The sequence below is a fragment of the Cetorhinus maximus genome, chromosome 1, assembly GCF_964194155.1.
Source record: "Cetorhinus maximus chromosome 1, sCetMax3.hap1.1, whole genome shotgun sequence".
NCBI classification, from domain to species: Eukaryota; Metazoa; Chordata; class Chondrichthyes; order Lamniformes; family Cetorhinidae; genus Cetorhinus; species Cetorhinus maximus.
In genome coordinates this window covers 68,948,943-68,970,477 of record NC_135879.1, presented here as the reverse complement: position 1 = coordinate 68,970,477, position 21,535 = coordinate 68,948,943, and the positions used below count along the sequence as shown (strand labels likewise).

General features: G+C 43.1%; 1 protein-coding gene across 1 annotated transcript in view; it reads right to left on the bottom strand.

The window, feature by feature from the left end:
* Positions 1-21,535, bottom strand: part of ablim2 (actin binding LIM protein family, member 2) — a 397,169-nt gene that overhangs the window by 211,966 nt on the left and 163,668 nt on the right. Inside the window, exons 5-7 of the mRNA XM_078542183.1 lie at positions 10,324-10,450; positions 6,174-6,267; positions 1,948-2,035 (exon numbers count right to left, since the gene is read on the bottom strand). Coding sequence (XP_078398309.1) covers positions 1,948-2,035; positions 6,174-6,267; positions 10,324-10,450 — 309 coding nt within the window. The remainder of the gene's footprint in view (positions 1-1,947; positions 2,036-6,173; positions 6,268-10,323; positions 10,451-21,535) is intronic.

Genomic DNA, 21,535 nt, shown 5'->3' with positions numbered 1-21,535 from the left:
CTAAGCATTCAAATACTTCTTTAGAACTTGCATTTTTATAGTGCCTCTCATGTCCTCAAGATTCCCAAAAGCACTTCATAGCTAATGAAGTACTTTTGAATATAGTCACTTTTATAATATAGGCATACTCAATGAGTGTAATGTAAGTACAAGTTTTTGTTGGTGTCTTGGGACAACTATATGAATATTATCCTGGCCATTAGCAACAGGCAAGACACATACCAAAACTAAAAAAAGCAATAACTGAACGTGCTAACTTTAGCAATATCAAGTGTGGTAAATGGCTGTAGACAGTGATAAATCCAAAGTAAGAAAACCCTAATAAGTTCCACAAGCAAATGGATTAAAAACTATATGGGGAAATAACTGGACTGCAATACACTGGTTTTCCAGATGGAAAATGGGGGCAAAGAGATCAAATTTAGGGTCTAATCTCATAGTCAGAAACACATCCATACCATATTGATTTGGAGGTTACAGAACCATTCCTCATTGCCATGAGAACAAGCTCTGTGAATTTGTTAATAAGGGGCTTAGTGCCTCTTTTATTTGGTTTGCCCTGAATACACAGGCATGAACCTACTGTGATCTAACCAGTGGTCCTTAGGATCACAGGAACATAGGAACAGGTGTAGGCCATTTAGCCTATTGAGCCTGCTCCACCATTCAATTGGATCATGGCTGATATCTACCTCAACACCACTTTCCCGTGTTATCTCCAGATCCCTTGATGTCATTAGTCTCCAGGAATCTATCAATTTCTGTCTTGAACATGCTCAATGATTGAGCTTCCACAGGCTCTGGGGCAGAGAATTTCAAAGATTCACCACCCTCTGAGTGAAGAAATTCCTCCTCATCTCAGTCTTAAATGGCCTACCCCTTATCCTGAGATTATGTCCCCTGGTTTTAGATTCACCAGCCAGGGGAAACATCTTATCTACATCTTCCCTGTCACGCCCTGTAAGAATTTTGTAAGCTTCAATGATGTCATCCCTCATTCTTCAAAACTCAAGGGAATGCAGACCCAATCTGCCTAACCTCTCCTCATAAAATGATCCCGCCATCCCTGGGATTAATCTGGTGAACCTCTGTTGCACTACCTCTATGGCAAGTATATCCCTCCTTAGATAAAGGGACCAAAACTGTACACAATGCTCCAGATGAGGTCCCACCAAGGCTCTTTACAACTGCAGCAAGACATCTTTACTCCTATACTCAAACCCCCTTGCGACGAAGACCAACATACCATTCGCCTTCCTAATTGCTTGCTGCACCTGCATACTAACTTTTAGTGACTCATGAAAAAGGACACCCAGGTCCCTTTGACATCCACACTTTCCAACCTCTCACCATTTAAGAAATACTCTGCTTTTCTGTTTTTTCTACCAATGAGAGTAACTCACACCTATTCACATTATATTCCATGTTCTAGCCTATTCACAGCCTATCCAACTCTCCTTGAAGCCTCTCGAAGGTCCTTAAACAGCTGGAGGCCATAATAAAAAAGTAAATGCTTCTCACATCTCCATAATAAAACGACGGACCACGATTTGCTATCCTTTCAAATGCCTTCCATTCCCCAGACCCACCTGTCCAGTTATATCACAATGTTGCACATAAAATTTAAATTCTTATTTAAACCCAACAGTCCAGAACTACTCCTTTCATTTATAATGCCCCTTTGAATAATACCTGTCTGTGCCTATCTTTCATTGAATAGTTTTCAATCATATTAACAAAAATGGGGTTTGTTCAGTTACCCATTTGACTTTTTGCAGTCAGAACTCTGACCATAGTATGGAGTTGATCCCATTCATCTGCAGCTCCACAATTTCTCATTATGACAGGAAGCATAAGTTTGAGGTTGCCTTGGGCAGCCTGATTACAACCTATGTACAGTAAATAACAAGCTGATGATCTCTCAAGAATATTAGTTAGTTTTTGTACCTTGCAGATACATTTCTTCCCCTTCTGCAAACATCTCCTCGCACCTGACACAACGTGCACAGTCTGGATGGTAATGTTTTTCTCCTGCCTGAAAAAAGAAAATTAGGTAGAACAGCATCAATTCAAAATATTGAAGTTCTTCAGATTGATTCAATTGTCAAACATTAATGTTCAGAAAATACCGAAAATACCATCAGCAGGAATTTCTCAGGCGTTCTCAGGCGTAATTTTGGTAAACAATTCTGTTAGCCTTCTGGTCACCATAACTTGAGTTAGAGAATTCCACCCCTACACCCCATCCTCTGGAATTGCCAGCCTGACGGGACATATACATTTTAATCTTCTTTGTAGCATACTCAACCACGATCTAAAATTGTTGAATTCAGTGTTGAGTTCAGAAGCCTGTAAAGTGCCTATTTCAAAGATGTTCCTCGAGCTTCCATTGGATTTCATTGGAATAGTGCAGGAGGCCAAGAATAGAGAGGTCGGAGTGGGAGTTTGGCAGAGAAATAAAATGACAGGTGACTGGAACCCCAGGGTCATTCTTGTAGACTGAAACGAGATGTTCTACAAAATGATCACCCAATCTATGTTCGAACTTCAACAGGTTGGGGAGGCGATATTGTGAGCAGCAAATACACTATATTAAATTGAAAGAAGTACAAGTAAATTGCTGCTTCGCTGGGGAGCAGTGTTTGGAGCCCAGGGCAGTGTGAAGGAAGGAGGTAATAGGGCAGGTGTTGCATCTCCTTTGCTTATATGGTAAGGTACTATGGGATGGGTAACAGGTGTTGGGGTTGACTGAAGAGTGGACCATGGTGCGACGGAGAGAACAGTCCCCTCAGTATGTTGAAAGGAGAGGGAAGGGGAAGGTCGGTGGCACCATGGAGATGGCAAAATTGGCAGAGGATGACCCACTGAATGTGGAGGCTGGTGGTGTGGAAGATGAGGACAAAGAGAACCTTTTCGTGGCTTTGAGTAGGAGGGGAAGGAAGGGGAATGAGTGCAGAAGTGAAGGAAATGGGTCAGCCAAGGTTCAGGGTCCTGTCAAGGGAATATACTGTTGAGGAAAGGGGAAAACAGATCAGGAGCACTATTCAGATGCATCATTAGATGTAGATGCAATAGCAACAGAGGGACTGGGAGAATGAAACAGAGTCCGTACATGAGGTTGGGTAGGAGGAAATGTAGTCAAGGTAGCTGTAGGAGTTGATGGGTTTATAGTCTTTATTGGTTGACAGTCTATCCCCTGAAATGGAGATACATTAGAAAAATTAAGCAAGGGACGGGAAGAGTCAAACATGAACCATGCAAAGCTAAAGGAAGGGTGGAAATTGGAAGCATGAATACATTTTCCAGTTAGGGGTGAGAGTAGAAAACAGCACTGATACTGGCAGCAATGCAGCAGAAAAAGAGGTGAGGGAGTGGACCTGAGTAAGTCTGGAACAAAAAGTGATCCACATGTCCCATGAAAGGGCAAGCAGATCTGGATCCATGTGGATTCTCAAAGCAACACATTTTATTTGGAGCAAGTAAGTGGAGTCAACACAGAATGTGAGAGCAAGTTCAACCAGGGGGAAGAGGAATGTGATAGATGGCGACTGGCTGAGTCTCCAGTCAAGGAAGAAGTAGACACTCCTCAGGCTGTCCTGGTGGGGGATAGAAGCGTAGAGGGATTTGACGTCCATAGTGAAAAGTATACAGGGGGAGAATTTTCTCCCCACTGGGCGGACTGGGCAGGAGCGCCCGCGATCAGCTGTGCGCCGCCATTTTATGTGGGTGGGCCAACTAAGGCCCGCTCAGCATGATGCACAACCGGAAGCGCTCAGCGCTACCTCTGTGGGCTGAGGGAGGAAGGAGAGCGGGGGCCTGTGCTCTTTCGCATGCGTGTGAAAGAGCGCAGAAATCTTCCTGAGGCAAGGAGCTGCCTCAGGGAAATTAATGTGAAATTGAAATACAGAATTAAAAAAATTATTCAGATACGTCCCCTCATGTGACATGAGTTGGGACATGTCTATGACTTTTAAGAAAATTTTTTATTAAAGTTATAAACCCTTCATGAAACCTCATCCCGCCCATGGATGAGGTTCCATGAAAAATGTAAAGGCTGCCTGGGCTCTTCGCCTGCCTGCAAACCTTAAGGTTGGATGGGCAGCCCAGACAATCAGTTTGATTAGGTAATAAATAGCCTTAATAGGCTTTTGACAGTTTGGCGGGTGAGCAGCCAACTCCGGTGCGTGCCTGCTAAATTGAAGATTGGAATGACGCGCAGTGACGTTGGGACATACGCCCAACGTCACTGTGCATCATTTTACGCGTCGTGTGGGGGCGGGCCCCGCACACCGACCAGAAGATTCTGGCCAGGATGTTACTGCCTCTCTTATTATGAAGGCCATGTTTGGGGTGGGCTAAACTTTAGCCTCCTCAAGGGCATCACTGATTCTTTGGTACAAGGGCAGGACTCGGCATATCTAGGTCCTGGCTGATTATTTCAGTTGCAGATTTCTTTGTAACAATTTAGGTATGTAATGTACAGTTTGTAATCTGTGGTTGTAGACTGCTTGCCAAAACATTATTATTATGAGGGTGTAGTGTAGATGATGAGAACAGTTTGTGATTTGATATAGCAGTATAGCCACAAGTCTAAAACCCTATTTATGCACATAGCAACCAGTTGCTCACAACAAAAAGTTAACCTTGTTAAAAATCAGTAAAGCTTCTGACAGCAAAGTATTCAGATATATGCAATTATTCAATTATTTATCTAGGGTAAGATGATACTAAATTTTTCAGATAGGTATTTACCCTAAAATGTTTTACTGAGTTTATTTAGACATAGACTAGAATTCAAATAGCTTTTGCTTATCTCTTAAGTTTGCAATTTTCATCAATAACCATTAAACCTTATATTTTGGTAGATCAGCAAATTCTTTGTGACCAGGAGTCTCCTGTAATGTTTGAGCATTGAACAATTGCTTTACTGCAGAATTTTACTGAACTATTACCACATTAACAAAAATTAACACAGTTAAACCCAAACTAATTTTACATTGGATTTAGTGGGGTGTTCATGCAGCCAGCACCAAACATGCAAGTATCATATAGTCAGTGGCAACCACAAAGCAAACTTGCCACATTCATAAGGCCAAAGGTTGGGAAGTCCTAATAAAAATTAATCTAGAGTCCAGCTAAAACAAATATGAAAACAGCTGGAGATACCCTTGGTCACAGATTTCTATGACCAATCTGAGTTTAGAAATCCATTATCATGAAAAATAAGTCTCTTGGCAGCTGCCATTTAAGAACTTAGTTAAAAAGGCAGACACGTTTAGAATTGCATATAAGTCACAACATGGAAACAGGCCATTCAGTCCATCCAATCCATGTGGGTGTTTAGTCTCTATTTGAGGAGTAAATGCAGTATCACAGAACAGCAGCAACACACTGCAACAAATCCAATTACTCCCCTGAAAATGTCAGAATTAAAATACAGTCACAAAATACAATCTTCTGCATGAGCTTTTGATTTCAAATAAGTAAACTAATTTCATTTCCTTAACAAGCCTAATTGACCCTCGGTTACTTATTTAAATATGGTAGGTGGTCTGCCACTTTTGGTGCCTGCCCACCCCCCCCCCCACCCATATTAAAGGGGTGAGCTCGCGGGTGGGTGAAGGTGGTCGGGTGGGCACCATGCCCCATGTTATGTGACCCCTGTCCAAAACATACCCAGCGGGGGCACGTAAAATGTAGCCATAGGCTTAGAAGAGATCTGGTCCAGTTAGTTATAATTAAAGGCAAAAAGAACATGCAAGTAAATAGTGTATTTGAAGTAACAGCGGCCGGGTATAACTAGAGGCCACGCTTCTAAATGAAGAAACCAGAGAGTTAAAATTGATTTCCCGAGATTTTACTTTACTCAAAGGGCGCTCACCATTTGTATTACAACTAACTAAATTTTATATCCCTTTTGCCACAGTATTTGAGTGGCATCTGCTACCATTAACATAACTTCCAGTGGAAAATGGAAAACATGATTATCAGGGTAGGGATGCAGCTCAAAGCTTTCCCATCTCTTTTCTGAGCACCTGACCACCAAAGATTGGTGTAAGAAATGAGTAAAATCCAGGCTTGCTTATTCAAAAGTGGAGAGGAGAAAAAGTGGGGGGTGGAAAAAATAGAAGAGCTGTAAATTCTTTTTAAAAATGCACCATATGAATTCTTACCTCCAATACTCTGCCAGTAATGAATTTTGTGCAACGTTCACATTTGATACCAAACTGAGAGTGGTAATCAGCCTCACAGTAAGGAGCCCCATCCCTACATGAGGGAGACATACATTAGTGCAACACTTATAACATTATCATGCAGCTTCAAAATGGGCCTAACACTGCAGTATAACTTGCAACCAAAAATGTAGGTAATTCCTGATATTTTTCAGCTGTGATTGCAACATTTGCATTAGTTGTGCAAAAAGTAAGACAGTTCCTCAAAAATTAAAGCAAGTTATTTGGTGAGGTACAATTTCCTCCAACTGTATATCCCGGACCCTTCCGTCATCCATTTCTCCGCTGTGAAGTTTACTGTAATAAAGGTGCTATATAAATGCAAGTTGCTGTTTTTAGTCCCTTCTGAAACTCTTAAAGAAAAAAATAGCTTCTTAAAACTGACAATTGGAGGATGGAAGTTTTATTTTTAATAAGACACTTGATTTTTGGCAACAAGTAACTTGTTATGATACAGATCAGCTATAAACTGACAATGTTCTGAGTAATCTTATAATTAGAAAACTGCCAAACCAGCACAGCAAATTGTACTTCATGTGTGCCGTGTAGACATGCATGAAGCTTAAACATATGTGGCACCAAATAACTAGCTCAGCAGTTGCTCATTAAACTTAAAAAAACCGTCCCCAACTTATTTTTGCTGTATAATAGCAAAGATCCCGTAAGTATTTCACGGGACAGAAAGATAAAACCATTGGGCATTACTAGAAATAGCCAAGACAATACATTATCCAGGTGAAACATGATGGATTGCCATTTTTACTTTCAGCCAACATTGTACTAGCACAATATATCTTGCAGCACCAAATGTGGTAACTTCCATATAAAATATGAAATTGAGTTTTGGAGCTGAATCTAGGGATTGCTGATTTGCTCAATCAATATTCATTTTTCTCACTAGTCAGTTTTCTTTCCATCACATTCAGCACATGGGGAGGCTTCTGATGGTGTTCAAAGACCTCAGTGTTTGTACATGCTGCTGCAACATTCTGATGAAAGATTGCTGCACAACATGTACTTGAACGACCAAGATTCCCTCACATTCTGGAAATACAGAAAGCAATAAAACCTACTCTAATAATAGCACTTACAATCTGAATCATGCTCAGCTGCTAAACCTGGAAAGTATAAAGATTTAAAGAGTAAGGTACTAAATTCAATGTCAGTGTGAAAATTGGGCAAACCATTTTTTGTGTACTGCATCTCGCATTTTCAAACCAGTAACAGTTACAGTTCATCTTTAGAGCATTGTCCATTGTCTCAGATAAGCAGCAATAGAAAATGGTTGACTCTAATTTTGAGTAGTGTATCAGTAAAGTATTAAAATTGGATTCTGATCTGACACATCTTTGAATGCTGATGATGTCTCATTATTAACATATCAGCATGCAGCGGCCACTCTGCTTCTAATTATTTTCCAGTCGACAAAAGATTAATGCTAATGTGTGAAAGAGGATCCTTTTGTTAACTATGGTAACTTAGATGCTTCACTAACAAAACTGTTCAATCTAAGCTGTAAAATAATCAGCCTGCCGCTTGATTTTTATCCATCATTTCATACATCAGTAATCCAAGGATATTTCTGTGAGAGACAAACCCTTCAGCATAACAAGGTCATTTCAGGTTCATTTCTCAGCCAGCTAATTAAGACTCATAACTAATTCAACTGTACAATTTAGTCATCAATCATTAAGCTTTATATAATACAAATAAAATTGCTGAGCACAAATTACAGTATTCGGATACAGTGCTGTGTAATCATAAATTCAAACCACACTGTACTGTGAGGCAATGCAAGGAGTAGGGGCTGGTGGTTAAATTCAGCTTCCCTTGGCATTGACATCTGCACCCCCACCAAAGTTTAATTTTATCCCCAATATAATTTTGCTCTAAACTGACTTGTTGCAAAACATTGGTCCAGAATAATGAAGCACCAATATAAAACATACATGTTTTTCCCACATTTTAATGACCATCGTTTGAATAATATATTCTTTCTCTTGCTTCTAATCTTACATATGTGAAAATAAGTCTGGAGAGGGTAACCCCTGTCACTGAGGATCCCTGTAGTTGCAAATTTGGCTGGAATGAATGTGGCACCTAAATGTTCTGAAGCACATTTGCATTATGGCTGTCATCTGGAAATCAGGCACAGTCCTGCAGAATTGAGCACTGATGGAATAGAATTGCTTTCTATTGAAGCATGAAGTGGACAGGTCCAACTGTGCTTTGATTGTCACACATGTACAATTGATGACACCCTGCACATGTGGAAAACTAGCTACCTCTTCAAATCCCACTGATCTCTCAGCCTGGTTCTCGGCATCTGTGTGGTTTCAGGTGAACTCATCGACTCTCTTAAACAGATCATTGGTCACCTCCCTGTGCAACAGTATGCTGCTGCCTGGGCTATTCCAAACATGTCACCAGTGGATCCTTAGAAGGATCCAGAAGCATAGAAGCTGAGCACAGTGGTAAGTTTGAACACCACTGGCACAGGGTGGCCATCCAATCCCATTGGATGCAGGTCGTCCTGCATCATGGCGCACAGCTCAGTGACTGTCTGCCTGGAGAGGCGCAGTCTTCTCTAGCACCGCCTGTTGGACATCTGCAGGTAGTTCTTTCGGGTTCTGAAGACTCTGGGACACATTGCTACCATTCTGCCTCTTTCCTGCTGACATTCCGCCTGACCTTGCAATGCCTGTGCCCAGCTGCAGCCTGTACAGATACAGTGCTGTCAATGTTGGCTTTGCACCATGGTGTTGCCTTTCTGTGCACATTTCCTCCAGCACTTGTGGATGCAGTAGCACTGGATGGATGATTTCAATCTTTATGACTCACACCTTTTACTGGTTGGTTGCCTAGGATCCCGCTGTGCACTCTCAGCTCCTCAAAGCTGAACTTCCCCTTTAAGGCTCTGGACCCTCAGCTCCTCAGAGCTAAACGTCCCCTTTAAGGCCCTGGCCCCTCAGCTCCTTAGAGCTAAGCTTCCCCTTTAAGGCTCTGGTCCCTCAGCTCATCAGAGCTGAGCTTCCCCTTTAAGGCTCTGGACCCTCAGCTTCTCAATTGATCAAACTTTTTCTTTCTTCTTGGTCCTAAACTGCACCTCAGTGGAAGGCAGATCAACTTTTCCACTGGAAATCAGACATGCTGCATGCAAACCACCAGCTTTTAATGGGTGGGTTTCTGTGGCACAGGATCCCCGTGCACCTCCCATTAAATTTCCAAGGCTGCATAAAATATGATTCAGAGGTATGTAAATATGACTAGAACGGCCTTGACTCTGAGCTTAACTACCTCCTCACCGCTTACGAGCGGCATTGCTGCCTCACTTCCTTCCCACTGCATGCTTAATTTCATTTTCGCACTGTCAGGACTCCAATCACTGTGCATCTGTGAAATTCGGCAACCACACCCACCATGCTTCCTGCTCTTGTGAGCTTCATTAAATTCCACCCTGTGTGTAAAGCAGCCTAAGACCTACTAACAATAATTGTCATTAGAAATGTTTCATGTCTTCATGCACTAGACACTGTTCAATTCATCTATGTATCGAAGGATAAATTGAACAGTATTGTCAAGATTAACTTTTGCAGTATTTACATTTACCTAGAATTTCTACGGATGTCCTCCTGATCTCCTGCTGTAACCTTGAGCGAAGATTGGCAGAACCCTTGGAGAAAGGCACAATTGGCTAAAAATGTCCATGTATGCTGTTTATACAGGGATTCCATCAATCTTCAAATTAAGTTACAGTGGGAAGTTGGGAAACTTTCCCACCCTCTCTGTGTCGAAGTCCAGACTTTCTGGTTTGAAACCAGAATGCAGTTTGTGGTTACCCAAGACATGGAAGTAACTTTCAGCTTTGGCGAGAGGGGAAATGGGTGGTAACAGATTGGCCACCTGATATTCACGTGGGCCACTTTCCTTTCTACAGAAGGAAATGCAAAGCAAAATTGGATGACCTGGTGTGTAACCAGTGGCCAATCCAAAACTTCCAGGTTTACATTTCCCACCCACCCCCCAGCACCTAGTGAAACTGATATTTAACCCCCATTATTCCAGCATCCTTTAAACAAAGTGTACTTACTTGCAGATATACTCCGCAGACAGGGCTTTCCCACAAGTGTGACATTTAAAACAGCCCAGGTGCCACTGCTTGTCCAGGGCTACCAAGGATTGTCCATTTTTTATTTCCTGGCCACAGCCTCCACACTCTGCAAAAACAGAAGGATTTGATTAGTTCATTTAATTTCTGGTTAAAGTAGATCAGAATCCTGCAAACTAGTTATACATACACAACATAAAACAAACATTTCATGAATGAAAACTATAGCAATTTATCAAATTAAAACATCATGGTGTCATTTTCACGATTTATAGAGTCACAGAGGTCTACAGCACAGAAAAAGGCCCTTCGGCCCATCGAGTCTGTGCCAGTCAAACAAGGACCTAACTATTCTAATTCCACTTTCCAGCACTAGGCCCATAGCCTTGAATGCCATGGCACCGTAAGTGCACATCCAAATACTTCTTAAATGTTATGAGGATTTCTGCCTCTGCCACCCTTTCAGGCAGTGAGTTCCAGATTCCCACCACCCTCTGGGTGAAAAAATTCTTCCTCGCATCCCCTCTAAACCTCCTGCCCCTTACCTTAAATCTATGCCCCCTGGTTATTGATCCCTCCACCAAGGGAAAACGTTCCTTCCTGTCTACCTATCTAAGCCCCTCATAATTTTAGCACAACCAGTGCACAGCTTTCCTCTTCCATTCATTAATCATTACTGGCCAGGTATTCTTTTATTTGCTAATAACTGTTAATTACCTAATATCCAAATTAGATGTTTCAATTGCTCGCTTATATTGTTCCCCAGGGTATGTTAAAAAAAAAATGATAGATTATTTGCTGTTTAAACAATTGAGTATTTGATAAAGGAATTTTCTAGGCAAGGCAAATTCTTCCTTCGCTGATGTATTTACTTAAATATTTTCGTGCCTAAAATTATTTATCACCTCTTGATGAAAAATGTTGCCTTTGCTTAACAACTTCTCAATGTTCATCCTACAATCTCTTTATCTGAAACTTCAAATGCATCTGCTCAATTGGGCTGGGTTGCAAGTCTGCTGACATTTCCATTTATTTTTGGACCTTCAAAAGACAATCGAGCATTATTCCATTGGAGGTTTCCATGATCCCATGGTGGTAGGTGGAATATGGAGTTGAGACCACAGTCAGATTGGCCATGATCTTATTGAATGGAGGAGCAGGCTCAAGGGGCAAAATAGCCTACTGTTCCTAATTCATATGTTTGTATGTATTGTTATGAATCTAGGATTTTCCTGGTTTTGGAGGTAGAGCAGTACAAGTCACTCCAAACAATTTTGCTTGATTGGGGCTTTTCTCATTACCTTCAAGTGCAACTTTACAGGGTACTTAGCTTCAGAATCAAAAGATAAATTATACCTCTCAGGTTACTGCCTTAACCTGTTACAACTTGAACTCAATAACATTTTCTTCCATAAACCATGGGAATACCCATTCTGGAGCCATGGCAGACCCTTCCTAAGGAAGAGTTACAGCCCTTAAGATAACTATACCTACAGTTGTTTGTGGAAAGATCATCTTAAGATCATAAACTACACGTATTTGATCCTAACTACATGCCACATAAGGAAAACTGAGTTTAAAAGTGCACTGCAGAGGATGTGTGAAAGTGGGTATCAGATTTCCCATCTTTTTGTCATGTGCAGATGTTCAGAGATAAAGGGATCAAACCCTGGCTCTCTGCTCTCCACACAAACTATTACAAATACTCATCCCTCTCTGCTTTCTCTACTGGTGTACATTTTAAAAAAATACTCCCTGTTAATTTTGGGGGGTGGACATTAACTGAACCAAATGCATTTCATAAAAATATCCTATTTAGACTGCAGGATACCTCTCTGAAGAGATTGGGTACCCCCTAACTTTAAGGAACTTCAATACCAATATATTAAATTTATACAGTGCCTTCAATGCAGGCAAACATCCCAAAGCAATTACAAGCGGTGAATGGGAATAAACCCTGAACATGTGATAGGGATAAAATAGGAAATTAAGTTCAAAGCATGACTGCAGAAATTGATTCTGAAAGGGTTTTTAAAGATGAAAAGATGGAGATTTGAAGAAGACAATAGAGAGAGAGTAGACCAGTATATAGGTGTCATTATCCACCTGGGATGGGATCAGGGGTGGCGAGAGGCCAGGTGTGCCAGGCTGCAAGATCATGGTTGTGGGGAATCAGAGGGGTATGATTCCTCATATCATGGGGCTGGGGCTGATTCTGCCAATGTTCACAAGTTCATTGGAAGTCCCTTAATTCATATGCTAATGTCAAGAACTCATTCCACTAGAGGCACATCTAGGCCTGCTGCCTATGCCTCAAGATCACACTCTGTGGTTGCACAGACCATATCCCTCTGATTCCCCACAATAATGATTCTACAGCCTGGCACACCTGGCCTCTCGCCACCCCGGATCCCAGCCCCTCCAACATTACTGGCTTTCTTTCAGTTAAGCAGAATCCATCCTCACAAGGCCCACAGATTATTTGATGTAAGGCTGCAATCCATTGTATTCGGCTACCAGTCTCATTTAGGATATTTCTGGTGTGCTCCTAATTTACAAACAGCGGTCTACTGGAAGGGCTATGAATTTTGAACTGCTCTGCTACTTCTCCATCTTTCTGATGCTATGTGAATATGTATTCTTTAATTTAGTGTTCAACAGAGGGCAGGCATGTTTTGTCAACGAAAGGATGGGTGAAGTTTTCTGGACTTAGTCCCTGCTGGAACGGCAGGGCCATTTGTAGGCCAGGAAACTGAACAGTGAAGGAACAGACTTTGCTGAGGCCCTTTCACTAAGCCACGGCATTAGCATCCATCTCTGGATTCCCCAACTAATTAGGAAGGATGGGCAGGATGACAAAGCCATTCTCTCAAAAGAAGGATTTCTAATTAAACGTGAGTTGCGAGGGCTCACCAACACTTGGAATTTTAAGGCTGCAGCAAGCATAGGAATGGAGGGATCTGGGAAGGCCTGCTGCAGGTTCTGTGGTACTGGATGCGGGATCTGAGGTAAATTGTCCCAGGGATGGGGGAAGAAATCCCTCTCCAAGAAAGTAGGTGTGGATGGAAGTGAGAAAGTCAGCAGATGTGTGGTTCCTCAAATCTAGAAATAGTGCATCAAGAGGATCCAGGACCTCAGGAAGGCGGGAAAAGTGAGTGGTGTAACACTTTCTGGTGCCAAGCTCCACATTCTGACTTACACAGAATTCTCATGCATTGGACTCCTTAGGACAGCACACTGTCCAGCTCCATTCATTCCTCTCTCTCCAAGCAATTCCCCACTTCCCCAACTGAGCAGCCAACACTTACATTCACCCTTCTCCTATTGCCCTCTTGCATCCATGCCTTTCAGTCACTCTCTACAAATGTTGCCCTTCACTGCCCTCCAGACAAGCCATTACAAATACTCATGCCTCTCTGCTTTCTCTTCTTGCAAAAGAGAGCACATAACTTGGCAAGAGGCAGAGAGATGGTGGCAGGATGGGCAGGTGGATGGCCTTCAGGTGACTGGCACCTTATTGCACTAGCAGTGCATGCCCACCTGTTCCACTGGGAAGGAGGCCTGTAGATGTTAGCAGTGACCTGCCTTGAGAGCCTGGACCACCAGTGCACTGGTGCACACACATGTCAGGAGGGCTGAACTCTGCCTGTGGACACCGTGTTGGGCATCTCACCTCCTTTCGTCTGGATCTCCAACCATCTCTTCTGCCCTGTGGAGGGCATGCGGCTGAGCAAAGGCCAGCTGGTGCTGTTGCTGGTGTTGCTCCTGCTGCTGTTGGAACTGCTGGCAGTGGTGTTGCTTCACCTCTTGTCCTCCATCAGAAGTACATGATGCAGCTGCATAAGCTGTTCCTATGTTGTGGTAAAGGCTAGCAACAGGGAAGTGCAACTGAAGGTGAGTGATGTGCTAAATAGGTGAAGCGCCTTCTAAGAAGTTGGCAGCCACCTGCCATGCAGTGAACATGGTGATGTGAGCAGCAGTCTCTCACCTGGCCATGGATGGAGCTCTTCATCTCACTGATCAAAGCTTTCGAGCTTGTCAGTTTTCTGAAGGAGCTCCCCTCACTGTGCACTTGCTTGGCTACTTGGAAACAGGTGCCCTGGCTGGGAAATCCAGAATTGAGAGTTAAAACAGGTTGCAATTGGGTTTTAAGTACTTATCCAACAGATCCCAGAGGGCTCCCCACTTGCCTTCAATCCCACCCTGGTGTCAAGAAAACAAGAAATTGTAATATTTTTCTTCTGGTAATAACACTGGCATATTTTCTTATGTACTGGAAGTCAGGCTGTAATTGGATTAGAAGCTAGAGTAACGGCAAAGGTCTAAAGTCAGCAGTAAGAAGTTGTTTTGATATGTTAATGAACCAAGAGGAACTTCAATTAGAGTTTTACATAAAGCAATAACAGGAGTGTTTTTGAATTAGGTTGTTTTAGTTCAAAGGGGGATGGATAGATGCAGGTTGTAAAAAGGTGTAAGGAAGTGAAGTAAAAATAGGATAAGTTTGTTTTTACAAGTCTAAGAGCTAAAGTAAAGAATGGTTTAATCAAAAAGCTAAAAGCTACTGCGGATGCTGGAAATCCAAAACAAAACAAAAACAGAATTACCTGGAAAAACTCAGCAAGTCTGGCAGCATCAGCGGAGAAGAAATCAGTCAACGTTTCGAGCCTCCGTGGCCCTTCGGCAGAACTGCAGCATAGTTTCAACAAGGGAGAAATATAAATTGGTTTAAGGTGGGTGGGGGGCGGGGGGGAAGAGACACATTGAGGGTGTGGTGTGAGCAGATAATCAAAAGATGTCACAGACAAAAGGGTCAAAGAGGTGTTGAAGATGGTGGTCTTTGTCTGAGAAAAGTGCTAATTAAGAATGGAATACAGGATATTCAAAGTACAGCTCTAGTGGGGGTGGTGTGGAAAGACTAAAGGTTTTAGTTTTAGATTTAAAAATAATGGAAATAGGTGGGGAAAGAAGAATCTATATAAATTATTGAGAAAAAAAAGCGGGTGGGGGGGGAAAAGAAACGGGGTGGGGATTGGGGGGGGGGGAGTTTAAGATCTAAAGTTGTTGAATTCAATATTCAGCCCAGAGGGCTGTAAAGTGCCTAGTCGGAAGATGAGGTGCTGTTCCTCCAGTTTGCGTTGGGCTTCACTGGAACAATGCAGCAAGCCAAGGACAGACATGTTGGTAAGAGAACAGGGTGGAGTGTTAAAATGGCAAGCGACAGGGAGGTTTGGGTCTTTCTTGCGGACAGACCGAGAAAGACCCAAACCTCCCTGTCGCTTGCCATTTTAACACTCCACCCTGTTCTCTTGCCAACATGTCTGTCCTTGGCTTGCTGCATTGTTCCAGTGAAGCCCAACGCAAACTGGAGGAACAGCACCTCATCTTCCGACTAGGCACTTTACAGCCCTCTGGGCTGAATATTGAATTCAACAACTTTAGATCTTAAACTCCCCCTCCCCCCATCCCCACCCCGTTTCTTTTCCCCCCCCACCCGCTTTTTTTCTCAATAATTTATATAGATTCTTCTTTCCCCACCTATTTCCATTATTTTTAAATCTAAAACTAAAACCTTTAGTCTTTCCACACCACCCCCACTAGAGCTGTACTTTGAATATCCTGTATTCCATTCTTAATTAGCACTTTTCTCAGACAAAGACCACCATCTTCAACACCTCTTTGACCCTTTTGTCTCTGACATCTTTTGATTATCTGCTCACACCACACCCTCAATGTGTCTCTTCCCCCCCGCCCCCCACCCACCTTAAACCAATTTATATTTCTCCCTTGTTGAAACTATGCTGCAGTTCTGCCGAAGGGCCATGGAGGCTCGAAACGTTGACTGATTTCTTCTCCGCCGATGCTGCCAGACTTGCTGAGTTTTTCCAGGTAATTCTGTTTTTGTTTTGTTATGGTTTAATCAAGTCTGGGATGAAAGCATTTTTGAAGAGACTGGTTGAGGCAATAGAGACATCAAAGGGAAGGAATGCATTTAAGGAAATACCGAAGCCTTTGGGAGGGGTTAGCTGCTTAAATCTCCCAGAAAACAGCAGGGTAGCTGCTTAGATCTCCTAGAAGATAGCAGGATAGCTGGTCAGAACTCCCAAAAGGCAGTGTGAACAAGGCCAGACTGAATGAGGCAGTTGCTGTCATCCTCCCCAAGGAGAAAGCACTGTGTGGTAAAAACTACTGAGCTTCTATAGATTCTAAAATCTCTAAGGATAGTTACACAACAGAAAAGGGGAAGGTTAGCTCTGAAGGTAGTTAAGTTAAGATTCATGGAACTGTTTTAAAGTACTGTTTACTGTGTTAAGCCATTTGTGTGTTTAAGGGGAGTGTTTTTATGTTGGCGTGCAGGTGCGGGCCCTGCATGCCGAAGCGTAAAATGATGCGCAGTGACATCGGGCATGCATCCCAGCATCACTCTGCATCATTCAGATCTTTCATTCGGCGGGCACGCGCCCACCGAACTGTCAAAGGCCTGTTAAGGCCATTATAAAGCCAATTAAGCTAATTATCAATGCTAGCCGTCCAACCTTAAGGTTGACAGGGAGTGAAGAGCCAAAGCGGCCTTCGCATTTTACAGGAAACCTCACCACGGGCAGGATGAGGTTTCCTGAAGGTTTAATAAAATCTATAAATAATTTATTCACATTTCATAAACATGCCCAGCTCCTGTGACACTGTTGCATGAGGGGACATGTCTAAATAATTTTTACCTTTCTTTATTTAAATATTTCAATGTGTTCTTAATCTCCCCGAGGCAGCTCCATGTCTCAGGGGGATTTCTGCGCTTTTTCACGTGCATGCGTGAAAGAGCTCAGGCCCTAACTCTCCCTCTTCCCCCCACCCGCACAGGTAGCGCTGAGCGCTACTGGCCATGCATCACGCTGGGCAGGCCTTAATTAGCCTGCCCACATAAAATGGCGGCGCGGAGCCGATCGCGGGCTCCCCTAAATTCTCCCCTAAGTGTAATTGCGTTCTATTTGTTTTTTTCTGTATTCTTTTGATAAATGTTTACTTTACTATAAAATCATCACAGGTAGTCACAGGGACATAAATTTCCTGATTTCAAAACCACCCCTCATACTATACAAATTGCAAAAACCGTTTTGGCAGCTGTTTCAGGTTTCCCTCTGGGATTTAAGCAGTTTGGTGTTTACCATCCACTATGCCATAACACTGGTGAAACCCAGAAGAGGGCAGGATGGTGTCAGAATCTCGATCCAGTGCCACTTTTAGGATAAATAGCTCCCTGCAAACATATAAACCCATGTCCCCAGGCCTGGAATAATTCCTCCCAGCTATTTATTCTGGTATTGGTTTTTGCTAATATATTGCAGTTGTATAAATAAAGGAACTTTATCACCTTGTTTGCAGGTGCCTTTGCACAATTGTATGTTTTATTATGTAAAAGTGTGCCACTTTGGAAGTGGATGTCCAGGTATTTCATAAAGAACACAGAAATTTATAGCATGGAAGGCCACCATTCAGCCCATCATGAACTGACAAGTAGCCATCCAGCCCAATCCCACTTTCCAACTCTTGGTCCGTAGCCTTGTAGATTATGGCATTTTAAGTGCATATTTAAGAGCTTTTTAGATGTTATGAGGGTTTCTACTTGTACTATCCTTTTGGTCAGTGAGTTCCAGATCCCTCTGGGTGAAAAATCTCCCTTTGAATTCCCCTCAAATCTCCTACTTCTTACCTCCTGGTTATGCATCCCTCAATCAAGGGCAATAGGGCCTTCCTTTTCACTCTATCCAGACCCCTCATAATTTTATACACTTCAATTCGGTCTCCCCTCAACCTCCTCTGTTTCAGAGAAAACAACCTTAGCCTATCCAATTTTTCCTCATAACTAAAATTCTCCAGTTCAGACCATCCTCATAAATGTCTTCTTGACCCTCAATAGTGCAATCACATTTTTCCTATAGTGCAGTTACCAGAACTAGTGCTCCAGCTATGGTCTAAGTAGTGTTTTCTACAGTTCCAGTTTAACCGCCCAGTTCTAATATTTTGTGCCTTGGCAAATAAAGAAAGCATCCCATATGCCTTCTTGATGACCTTATCTACCTGTCCAGCTACTGGAATCTGGAACATACACTCCAAGGTCCCTCTGTTCCTCTTCACTTCCCAATATCCTACCATTTAGTGTGTATTCCCTTGCTTTATTAGTGTTTCCCAAATGTATTAACTCACACTTCTTCAATTCACCTCCATTTACCAGTGTTCTGCCAACCTGAATTGTCCACTGACATCTTCTTCCAGTCCACAGCTTTATCCTTCATTATCACCCACACGCCCAACTTTTCTATCGTCTGCAAAATTCTTGATCACACCCGCTATTTTCAAGTCCAAATCATTAATACATAACCATAACAAATACGGGGCCTAGTACTGAGCCCGCAGAACCCCACTGGAAACAGCCTTCCAGTCACAAACACACCCATCAACCAATACCCTTTGCTTCCAGCCTCTGAGTCAATTTTGGATCCAATTTGCCACTTTGGCTTGGATCCCATGGGCTTTTTCTTTCATTATCAGTCTGCTGTGTGGGACATTATCAAACGCCTTATTAAAATCACATCCATCAAATACACTATCCTCATTGATCCCCCTCATTACCTCCTCAAGATATTCAATCACGTTTATCAGGCACAACCTTTCCTTAACAAATCCATGCTGATCATTTTTGATTAATCAGTATCTTTCTAAATGAAGATTTTTCCTGTCTCTCAGAATCTTTTCCAATAATTTTCCCACCAGCAAGGTTAGGCTGACGAGCCTGTTATTAGTTGACGTTTCGAGTCCTCATGACCCTTCAACAGAACTGAGTAAAATTATGAGAGGGGTGAAATATAAGCTGGTTTAAGGTGGGGGGGGGGGGGGAGAGAAGTTGGGGGTGGGGGGGTGGTTGTAGGGACAAGCACGCAGTGATAGGAGCAGATAATCAAAAGATGTCACAGACAAAGGAACAAAGAGGTGTTAAAGGTGGTGATATTATCTAAGAGAATGTGCTAATTAAGAATGGATGGCAGGACACTCAAGGTACAGCTCTAGTGGGGGTGGGGTGGAAAGACTGACAGGGCATTACAGGTATAGATTTAAAAATAATGGAAATAGGTGGGAAAAGAAAAATCTATATAAATTATTGGAAAAAACAAAAGGGAGGGGGAAGAAACGGAAAGGGGGTGGGGATGGAGGAGGGAGTTCAAGATCTAAAGTTGTTGAATTCAATATTCAGTCCAGAAAGCTGTAAAGTGCCTAGTCGGAAGATGAAGTGCTGTTCCTCCAGTTTGCGTTGGGCTTCACTGGAACAATGCAGCAAGCCAAGGACAGACATGTGGGCAAGAGAGCAGGGTGGAGTGTTAAAATGGCAAGCGACAGGGAGGTTTGGGTCTTTCTTGCAGACAGAACCGCAGGTGTTCTGCAAAGCGGTCGCCCAGTTTACCTTTGGTCTCTCCAATGTAGAGGAGACCGCACTGGGAGCAACGAATGCAGTAGACTAAGTTAGGGGAAATGCAAGTGAAATGCTGCTTCACTTGAAAGGAGTGTTTGGGCCCTTGGACGGTGAGGAGAGAGGAAGTGAAGGGGCAGGTGTTGCATCTTCTGCGTGGGCATGGGGAGGTGCCATAGGTGGGAGTTGAGGAGTAGGGGGTGATGGAAGAGTGGACCAGGGTGTCCTGGAGGGAATGATCCCTACGGAATGCTGCCAGGGGGGGTGAAGGGAAGATGTGTTTGGTGGTGGCATCATGCTGGAGTTGGTGGAAATGGCGGAGGATGATCCTTTGAATGTGGAGGCTGGTGGGGTGATAAGTGAGGACAAGGGGGACCCTATCATGTTTCTGGGAGGGAGGAGAAGGCGTGAGGGCAGAGGCGCGGGAGATGGGCCGGACACGGTTGAGGGCCCTGTCAACGACCGTGGTTGGAAAACCTCGGTTAAGGAAGAAGGACGACATGTCAGAGGAACTGTTTTTGAAGGTAGCATCATCAGAACAGATGCGACAGAGGCGAAGGAACTGAGAGAATGGGATGGAGTCCTTACAGGAAGCGGGGTGTGAGGAGCTGTAGTTGAGGTAGCTGTGGGAGTTGGTAGGCTTGTAATGGGTATTGGTGGACAGTCTATCACCAGAAATTGAGACAGAGAGGTCAAGGAAAGGAAGGGAAGTGTCAGAGATGGGCCATGTGAAAATGATGGAGGGGTGGAGATTGGAAGCAAAATTAATAAATTTTTCCAGGTCCCGACGAGAGCATGAAGCAACACCGAAGTAATCATCGATGTACCGGAGAAAGAGTTGTGGGAGGGGGCCGGAGTAGGACTGGAACAAGGAATGTTCCACATACCCCATAAAGAGACAGGCATAGCTGGGGCCCATGCGGGTACCCATAGCCACACCTTTTATTTGGAGGAAGTGAGAGGAGTTAAAGGAGCTGTACCTTGAGTGTCCTGCCATCCATTCTTAATTAGCACATTCTCTTAGATAAGATCACCACCTCCAACACCGCTTTGATCCTTTGTCTGTGACATCTTTTGATTATCTGCCCCTATCACTGCTGCTTGTGCCTACAACCCACCTCCGCCCCCCCCATCCCCAACTTCTCTCCCCCCACCACCCACCTTAAACCAGCTTATATTTCACTCCTCTCCTAATTTACTCAGTTCTGTTGAAGGGTCATAAGGACTCGAAACGTCAACTCTTTTCTTCTCCGCCGATGCTGCCAGACCTGCTGAGTTTTTCCAGGTAATTCTGTTTTTGTTTTGGATTTCTAGCATCCGCAGTAGTTTTTTGTTTTTAGCCTGTTATTACATTGTCTATCCCTTTCACCCTTTTTAAACAATAGTAAAATGCATTACAAATGGTTATCATCTTCTCAAGTTGACGTAATAGTCTCAACTGACTGCAGTTTGGTGACTGCAGATGGTAGTTAACTTGGCACCCACCCACTGTTCCAGCAAAGTTAGCTGACATTGTAATAGAAGGTTACCATTGAGATGTGGACTGTGAAGACAATCTGTGGGAGATGTGTCAGCTGTTTCTGCGCAAATTTGGTATGTCTCCTTCTCTTCTTTCCCTTTCTATGCCAATAGCCATAGGTTGCAAAATCAAGCATCTTGGAAACAAACCATCCGATAACAGCATAATAAGAAATAAGTGCAGTTGAAATTAGTCCTTTATCGACTTGTAGGAAGAAA